This window comes from Hermetia illucens, chromosome 1, assembly GCF_905115235.1.
Source record: "Hermetia illucens chromosome 1, iHerIll2.2.curated.20191125, whole genome shotgun sequence".
Lineage (NCBI taxonomy): Eukaryota > Metazoa > Arthropoda > Insecta > Diptera > Stratiomyidae > Hermetia > Hermetia illucens.
In genome coordinates, this window is record NC_051849.1 from 164,241,400 (window position 1) to 164,251,180 (window position 9,781).

Consider the following 9,781-nt stretch of genomic DNA (forward strand, 5'->3'; position numbering starts at 1 on the left):
ACACTGGGAGAGGATTATTTCATGAGAAACTAACAGAAATGTGTATTTGTATCTGCTACCCCGCGCATTTAACGCATATTTGGTAGCGCCCGGTATATGGATGATGCTACGATGTTCCTCAATTTTTGTTCAGTTGAAAAAGACTCGAATGCATGGATTCTACTCAACTCTTGAGAAAGATGAAGTGTTATTTTTGAACACAGAGAGGATAACCACAGTTCTTCCTATCTGAGTTAGAAAGATCGTTGTTGAGTTATGGTGAAATTTTTCGGTAAATTAAAGGATTAGAAGGTGAGGTTTGGAACACCGTTGATGAGGCCTTCGTTCCAGGGTTTTGAATGTATCTTAAGCAGTGTTAGGTTTGTCCCTCTTTCAGTTGCATAGCAGAGGTCTATATAACTTGGGGGAAGGGAGGGATCGTATTTTTACTATACTGAAGATACCCTGGGGAGTTAGCCGAGAAGTAAGGAGTCTGTGGTTCAGTCAGAGGCGTGTGTATGTGTTTGATGTGGGGGGAAACATACCCTTTGAGAACTCAGACCGTGGTGGCTCATTATACTCGGATTACCGTCTAGCGGAATATTCTAGATTCGTTTATGCACCGCAGGATTTCCGTTAGCCGATGTGATGCTGTCCGTTGAAACTGGAACACATCAGCACAGGTCTGATGCGTCCATGAGCGTCAGTCGCATAGAAAATGCTTCATGTATTTCACTCCCTTATTACAGAAGGGAAACGTATCATCTTATACAATTCCAGTTTTGAATATACGTATTTCTACAACACCTCTGGAAGTCTTCCTGTTTTCCGACATCGTAAACTGTGCAGGAAAAGTTTGGTGTGTCTGGTAGCATTTAGGCTTTGTCATTATGGGATACAGTTACTCCAATTACTGGTTCCGGGGCCGGCACGGAAGAGATTAAATTCCTTTTTGTTAAGGCATCCGGAGATTTCATTTTTCTCTGCACTGCAGTGACCAGGTACCCAGAGTAGTTCCAAAGTTTTGAATCTATAAATAGAGCTTAAACGGTTTTTAATATTTCTGAACGATTTTCGACGTGGTTAATGGATTACTTAACGCCCATAGTGCAGCCTTGCTATTACTGGAGATTGCGATTGGCCTGCCCTTTAACTGCTCGTCAATCACTCAGGTTGGTGTGCCTAGGATCGTATATACTTTAAGCTAAAAAACCGTTGTATGTTGTCCAGGTTCTTGTTTTATTCGAAAGGTAAACTCGGACTCCAGAACCATGTTCTTTTTTGAGTCATCGGTAGTAGAAGGCCTCCGTATATATCAATACGCTTTCTTCCGGAACTTCGGTTTTCTCTACGTTTCAGGATAACTGCATGTCTTCCACGAAACAGATGTATGGGGACGCGATAATTAGAAGGTAGTGCAAGAGCTGGGCTTAGTTCTTTCAATAACTCTTTCAATACTTGGTGCCTCCCACGTTTGTTGTTACCCCATAGATCTAAACAAATTAGCCTATTGCCTGCTCTCACTGCAGTGCTTTGAATAAGCGCTGCAAATTGAGTATTGCATTTAGACCTTACGGATGATGCGTTCATGTCACCGGTAATACCAGTGAGTAGTGAATACTTTTTTGTCACACCTTAACCCACCACACCAGGGATGCACAAGCGAACATTGCCCTAATGACAACATATATCCACATTAACACATGAGGTCTGTATCCCTATGTCAAGGAAAAGGTTCGTCTGTACAGCGCATAGGCCTTGAGAGTTCTTTTCAACTTTATTTCTACATGTTTGCTTCAGACAAGCGTTTTATCTAGAGTGACCCCCAGATATTTCACTTCAGAAGGGTTGTATCCCTCATCTTTGGGAGGCAAGCTCCATCCGATTTTCCCATTTTTGTAAATAATACTAGCGTGATTTTATTTGAATTTACTGAAAGTCCATACCTGAGGTTTCTACTGTCAATCATATGAACTGCACGTTGTATAGTACTAAACACCGTTCCGAGATGCCAATCTAGCACATCGACGTCATCCGCGTAAGCTTGAGCATGTATTTGCAGATTTTCCATTTCCCATAGTAGTGAATCTGTTGCGCAGCAGGGTTAACACCATTCGAAATTGACAGTTGCCACCGTGGGTGTTCTTCGTGGCCTAGTAGGCCTTAATTTTTGGCACAAATAATTGAAGTTAAAAAGTTGATTTGACATTTTGAATTTGAATGAAGCAGAAGCAATTATAAAAACTTGTGAAGTTTTTCGACTGAGAGAGTCTCGCTAATTATTCTTTAAACTTGAGAGAGTCTCCCTAATATATTAATAAATATATTAATAAAATATAATATATATAATATATTAATAAAATTATTTAAGCTGAATTCCTACTTTTATTTTAAAAAGCCAACGCTTCGAATCGGAAGCAGGTTCTAGTGGTATTCGTATCCAATATCTAGAAGAAAATTACAATCAAGTCTTATCAAGACCAAAGTCCCCCAAACCTAGGGGTTTCAAGTCGATCAGCATACTCCGCAGAAGTAGCAATAGCCTCACATTGCTTATGATGTTAGGTAGCGTTCGGAACCTACCTCAGCACATAGCAATCTCTGTGTTAGGATAGCATAGATCCACTTTAAATTAAATTAAAGAATTATCGACACGATGCGCTCTGGCGGCATCAAAAAGTTTTTGGAAAGGTGCACAATCAAACGGCCTTTCAATGTCATTGTGTACCCACCGTTCAGAATTGCATCCTGTATCAATGAAACCAAAAATGAAGGGGAGACTCATAGGACTTACCACGTTGGTAAGCATGTAGGCTTTCATTTAGTGTTTGTAAAACTATCGCCCTCCCACGATTTGGACGCCCAATGATTTTCTCTAAACAAGCTGAACGTCTGAACGATTTTGGGTTTGAATAGTAATATTTCCCGGGCTTCGGTATGATGACTGCCTTAATCCTCTGCCAAGAAGTAGGTGCGTAGCCCAAAGCGAAATATGCTAGAAAAATATTTCTGAGCAGGCGTTTTAAGTGCCCTATACTCTGCTTTACCATTGCTGGCTAGTTGCTATACAGGTACTTTGTGGTGTTCAAAAAGCAGTAATGGTAGGTTTGACTTTTTCATTGATAACAACCGCTTTTGCGCTGTTTCGGTTCTCCATGCAAACATGACTCCTCATCGCATCCTTTTTAAGGATTCTACATAGCCTTGAAATCTCTCTTCCGCTTTCCAGCTCCTCACAGTACTCTCTAAAGGAGTCTCGTTTTGAACAACTAACGACCCTCTTATATTCACGCACAATTTAGAAGTTGTCTGGATGATTTTTTTGGTTTATGCAGTTAGGGTTTCACCAAGGAACCGTTTACGCGGTTTTGCTCCGGGAAATAGGACAATCCTCTTCATAGCACTCGAAAAGTGTTCAGTTCAGAGTTTCTAGTTTTCATCTTCTCGCGCTAAAGGAATCCTTAGTCACCTAGGGACCCGCACTTTATTGCCCAGAACTTCATAGAAATTTTTCCAATTGGCTTTCCTGGGATTCCGTCTTTGAATTCTAGGTATCAGTGATCTGACGTTTACACTTCCTCTAGCACCAGTCAACTCTAACACCTTCGAAGTCATCTCGGTCTCACGAACGCAGGAGCGCACCTTACGTTTGCAGTCATCTGGCTGAAATGATGAAATCAAATAGTATCTCTTCTTTGAGATTGCATTTCCTACTGTCCCAGCAATATATTAACCTCTTACCTACGTGAAATTATGAAATACCGATTACGCGTATTTACCATAAGGACGTGGTGGACGATACTCACTTTTCATTTCTGTTAAAGCCGGGAGCGGATTCGCAAACTTTTCTTTACCAAAGGGACAGATATTGGAGTCCGGAACGAGGAGGATCCAGACTTGAAAAGAGCCAAAGTAAAGATAGCCAATCTTGAAAGAAGAAATGCCGAGCTGGCGAAGACACTCGAAGATTTAAAAAATCAAATGACAATATTGATCAAGAAAAATGGAAAGCTTACGGAGCAGCTAATGGCTGGGGAGGCGGGCCCGCCGTCTCCAAAGGTAGCCAGGAAAAAAGTGAAGCTTTCTTCGACTACTTCTGCAGCCATGGAAGAACCGGGCTGCCTTGAGGGCGAACAAGTTTTCGGCAGCGAATCTGTCCATACGGAGGACATAGAAACAATAAAGCGAACAATACGAGAGACAGCGACAACGGTGGCGATGGAAATGTCCCAGAAGAGGGTGCTAACCAGGCACGTTGTATTAGTGAAGAGGGCAAACTGGGTGAGTTTTTCTCTATGTTTCTAAAAAATTTTAAAGAAGAAAAACAAAATTGAAGAAACAATGTTAACTAATGTAAAAAATAATGCAAGTACGAGTAAAAATTTAAAAAATGGTCCGAGTGGGGATACAATTAGCACCCGAAATAAAGAAAAGGGGGAATGGGTGCCCCCCATTAATGTTTATGAATTAGGTGGTAGAGATTTAGCCACTCTACTTAATGGGAGCGGAGGGCTCTCGAATTTTGTTATCAAAAAGACGGGGGCCGAGAGAGTCCAAGTCAAATGTAACAAAATTGCAGATTACAAACAAGTCGGGAAACCGGAAGCTAGACGCTTCAGGTATGAAAGGTTTTGTGTATTTCTTTTATAAAGAGATTTGGGTGTGCATTTGTCCCATTAGCATGTAGCACGTAAAATATGCATATATTATGTGAAAATAGATACTTTCAAGTGATATTCACATTCATAGTCTTGAATTTACAGAGGAGCGACAGAGTTGACCTAGTATAACTTTGTTAGCAATAGTGCGATTTTCACCAAATTTGGCAGAATCATGCTCTATACTATAGCCTACATTTCTGCAATTTTGTGATTCTAGGGTGAACTTAAGGGGGGTTTTCCTGTTAATTACTAAAAATTAGAGTAATTACTATTATTAACTTTATTTGAACAGGTATCGATATGGAGGGTATTTCGGAGCCTAGGCACCATATAGTGGCAGCCCCCTGATTTTTTTCAGATTTTTCGTTTGGGTAATTCCTGAGAATGGGTTCTTTAAAAAAATGACCACTTTCAACCCCCCGCACTCCCCACCTTTTCAATAAATGTCAAAACTATTACCGGCTTCGAAAAGTGCTAACCGAGACCTTTAATTTTATACCCCACATGACTATATTTGATTTAGATTAATTTAGACCCGCCTTTTGCATGTATGGAGACCCCCCCCCCCTTAAATTCATCGTAAAAGGATGTAACTCACTATATGCGTGAGCGCTCACAGTTCCCACCTTTCTGCCAAATTTGGTGTCAATCGCTATAACCGTCTCCGATAACAATGCGTGTGACGGACAGACAGACAGACAGACAGACAGACGGACAGACGGACAGACGGTAAACCGATTTTAATAAGGTTTTGTGTTTACACAAAACCTTAAAAAGCACGGGAGGTCCTCGTGCGAGTAAAGGCTCCTCACTTCACGTACACTCCAAAGGAAGAGAAGGTGCAAACCTTCCTTCTGAAAGGCTTGGATATGGAGGAAGAGCCCGATGAGTTGCTCAAAATGCTCCGGGAGACGGGAACTGAGGTCAAGTTTCTCTCAGTGTCACGCTTAAGTACGAGGAGATCCGTTTTGGAAAAACGAATCCTGCCGCACTTCCTCGTGCGGAGAGCCGGGGAAGCGATCTGATCGGCATCAGGTCGCTTAATTACCAGGCCATTCGTTTTGAGCGCCTGCTAAGGGGCGAAATAGTTCAGTGTTGAAGATGCCAGGGCTATGGTCACTCGGCAGTGAACATACAAATGACCTTACGATGTGTAAAGTGCGGGAAAAACCATACCGCAGCCAAATGTTTACTGACTGAAGTAGATGGCAAGGAAAAAACTTTCGGAAGCGGAGGGCATCCGGTTTCGCACCGTGGATGTCCTGCATACCGCAATGTCAAGGTCACAAGGCAGCAGGCACCGAGATCGGCCCAAAGGACGAATGTGTCAGTTGCGTTGAACGGTACCGTCCTCCTTGATTTGGCTGCCAGGTAACAGCCTGACATAGTCTTGATTTCAGAAACCCACCTCAGTCCGAGGCATCCGATAACATTCAAAGATTTTGAGTTCATAAGAAACGATAGACGAAATTGTGATGGGGGAGGTGGTACTGGAATACTTGTGGGTCGCCATTATCGTTTCAGGCATATTAATAGGCGTGAATTTGAGTGTATCGAAGTCTCTTGTATTTTAGGAATCCTCAACGCAAACTACAGACTCTTTCTTACGATAGCGATCATAACACTATTCTTATTGAAGTTCTGTTTGATGGACGAAGAGTTCGCCTTCTGCCGATGGACAGTGGCGTCCACAGGCTGAACTTTAAACAAGCAGATTTGAAGAAATTCCAAGAGAGGTTTATTCGGGGATATCGAGAGGAATGCCCACCTCTTGATGGAGAAAACAATAGTACAATTGCACCAGGTAACAGGAACTTGAGCAACGAGGAAATACTTCAGTATCTTCTCAAGCTGGAGAACTTGACGCTGGAAACAATTGAACATGTCGTCCTTAAGAATAAACCTCGGAATAATATGGAAGGATATGAAACTGCAGCCATAAAACGGTTGAAAAAAGTGAAAAGCCTTCTGCTCACTCGTATCAACAAAATTTATCGGAGATATGGGGACTATCATCATCCCATAGTAGTTGAGTTCAAATCACTTCTAAAGATCGCGCGGGATCTTATCCGTCAACATTACGTAAATGAAGTGAACTCCCAATGGCGGGAGAAGTTAAAGGGTATTTCACTAAGCGATTCAGATTCCATGTTTACTAAGATAAATACGTTATTCCGGAAGAAGTCACGAGTGACTGTGCCGAGAATTAAAATCGGTGGTAGCGAGATACAACACCTTATTGACTCAAATGATGGGTATTTTGAGAAAACTCTCACGACAGGCTTCATTCCTCCCGAAGCGTTCGTGCATCTTGATTTTGCCGGTGATCCTGTTATGTATCATATACATAGACGAGCCACGGATAAAAGGATAGAATACCCCCCAAATTTGACAGTGGGGGCTCCGGGATTCGACTGGATATACTCCAGAGGGAGAGCAATTGATATTAAGCGGGATGAAAAAGAGAAATCCTGGTACTGTTGGCTGCGGGATGCCGGTTAGTAGTGGCCGTACTCAGTTCTGCCATTTGTTTCTTGGTGAGGCTTTGTAAATATGTATATATTGAACGGGTGCTGATTTTGCTTCCAGTTGTAACTTATACATACATACGTTATTATTCTTTGTTTCCTTGTAAATATTACAACTGTTATTATTACCTTTTCTCCCTATAGATGTTATTATAAAAAAAAGAAAAAATATATAATGTAAAATATATAATTATGATAGTTTTAAGAACAATAATTTAAGTTAAAAGTATCTTTTGAAGCGATCAAACATTTATTATTACTTTTATATTTCTTTATTTGCCACTAAGGCCAAGTGAATTCTGTCGGGTTTTTGACCATTTTCCGACAACTTAGATTTAGATTTTTATTTCTTAATGTTTCTCTTCTCTGCCTGTAAATCGTTATTCGAAAACTTTGAGAGCCCACAGTGGCCATTAGATTTAAGTATTTTTTGTTATTTTAAAAGATTGTTTTTTATTGTTCATTTTTCCAATCTATATACTATTGTTACCTATTTCTTAAAAATAAAAATGATTTTAAAAACTAAAAATTAAAGACCCCGTTCATGCGACCAAGTTTTTCATAAATTCTTAGGTACTTTTAGGTATGATACTTAAATAATTATAGATGTCAGTTATTTTGGTACATCCACGGTTCCAGTTATCTGGCCCACACTTTTACCTATTACTGATGGTTTGAATTATCATTAAAATTAGAAATAAAGCTTCATATTAACGATGAACCTAAATTTTATAAGACGGCATGTGGATCAGCTCAGCATCCGACTATAACGTCCGGGATCGCTTAAGAATGAAAAATAGTAACAGTATGGATTTCAATTGACATATCGATTGCATTATTTGAAAAGAACTAAGATTTTTGTTTCTAAAGTTCCCGTCTCGAAAGAGTGATAACGTTGAATATAACTGTCTGAGGATGATTGCTATTGTTATCACCTTTAATTACTAATTTTCAATTGTGCCATTTCTATCAGCTACTTATCACATGAAACGCTTCGTTCGAAAAAAGGATGAAAAAAAGTCGTTAATCGAGAAATCGAATGAGATATCTCAGCATTTCCCCAGCTTCATTTTACTTCGCACACTATGTACTTTCGCACTGATTGCAAATTATTGCTGCTTTGCAGTTTATGTTTACTCCCTACAGGATTCCTGTGGAAGGGTCCACGTTGTACTGACTGCAAAAAAAACAACTTTGCTAAACTTATGAAAATTCGCACCCTGTAATCATATGGCAGACAGCGATCATTCTTTGGAAGTTATGGTATCTTTTTTAAATCAATTTACTAGAATATATAAGAGCGTGGGGAAACTACTTATGTTGTCTTAGTTTGAAAAAGTGAAAATGAAAGTTGTGTTTGGTTTGGTGGTTATTGGTGTTTCCGCTATTTTGGCGTCGCCCATTGATTACGATCCAGAAGAATGGGTCCTCATTCCAGATAGCGACTATAACATGCATCTGGTTAATCTGAGCGACGTTACCTTCAAAAAGGCACTTGCTGAAAGGAGCGATTTTGCCATGAACTTTTATCTCTACACTAAAAAGAATTCAGTAACTGCTCAACAAATTGCCACAGGAGATGCTAGTGCTTTGAGGGCCTCCAACTTTGATCCAAAAAATCCAACCAGGTAAGGTAACATGCAGACATTTAGTTTTATTCAGGGCTTCTCTCCCAGTTAAGCCTAAACCACTCTTCTTGGTTGGTCACATTTGTAAGGCATGTTTCCTCCCGTGTTAATCCTGGTGAAATCCATGCAGAGCAAAAGAGATTTTTTTTCTATAGAAGTTCTTTCCATTGTATTTACAGATTCATTGCCCATGGATGGCGTCAAAGTCATACTTCCGATATGAACGCCGACATTCGCAATCAGTACTTGACTCGAGGAGCTTTTAACGTTTTCGTCGTTGGATGGAGTGCTGGTTCCAATACTTTCGACTATGTCAAAGCCGCTGCTAATACCATGACTGCTGGGAAGAAACTCGCAGCCTTTATTGACTTTGTTGTTGCAAATGGAAACTTGAACACAGGCGACACCTATCTGATCGGCCACTCTTTAGGTGCTCATGTCGTTGGTATTGGTGGAAAACACGTTACTAAGGGAAAGATCAACACAATCTTTGGTTTGGATGCCGCCCTCCCAATGTTCTCTATCAATCAACCATCTAAACGTCTGGCTACGGGCGATGCCTTGTATGTTGAATCTATTCATACCGACGGTGGAGCCCTTGGTTTTGAAGAGCCAATCGGTAATGCTTCTTTCTATCCTAACTATGGTAATGATCAACCAGGATGTGGATTCGATTTGACTACTGGCTGCTCCCATTCTCGTTCATGCACATACTTTGCTGAATCTTTGAGCTTACCTAATGAGTTTTTGGCTGCAAAATGTTCTGGATACAGTGAAATTACTGGAAAGGATTGTAGTATCCGCGGAGCAACTACTGCCCGTATGGGTGGTCAACCATCAAACTACGGACGTGGCGTCGAAGGCGTGTATTATCTGCCAGTTAACTCAAAGTATCCGTATGCTACAGGAAGTGTTTAAAAAAAATAATTTGATAGGTGACCTTAATTTTAAGAAAGAAATAAAATTTAAAGTTTTGTCTTCTCCA

General features: G+C 40.5%; 1 protein-coding gene across 1 annotated transcript; it reads left to right on the forward strand.

The window, feature by feature from the left end:
- Window positions 1-8,478: 8,478 nt before the first annotated feature.
- LOC119661617 (pancreatic triacylglycerol lipase-like) lies at window positions 8,479-9,781 on the forward strand. Its single transcript, XM_038071037.1, has 2 exons — window positions 8,479-8,796; window positions 8,976-9,781. The coding sequence occupies exons 1-2, from the start codon at window positions 8,513-8,515 to the stop codon at window positions 9,712-9,714; spliced, it is 1,023 nt and encodes a 340-aa protein (XP_037926965.1). The 5' UTR covers window positions 8,479-8,512; the 3' UTR covers window positions 9,715-9,781.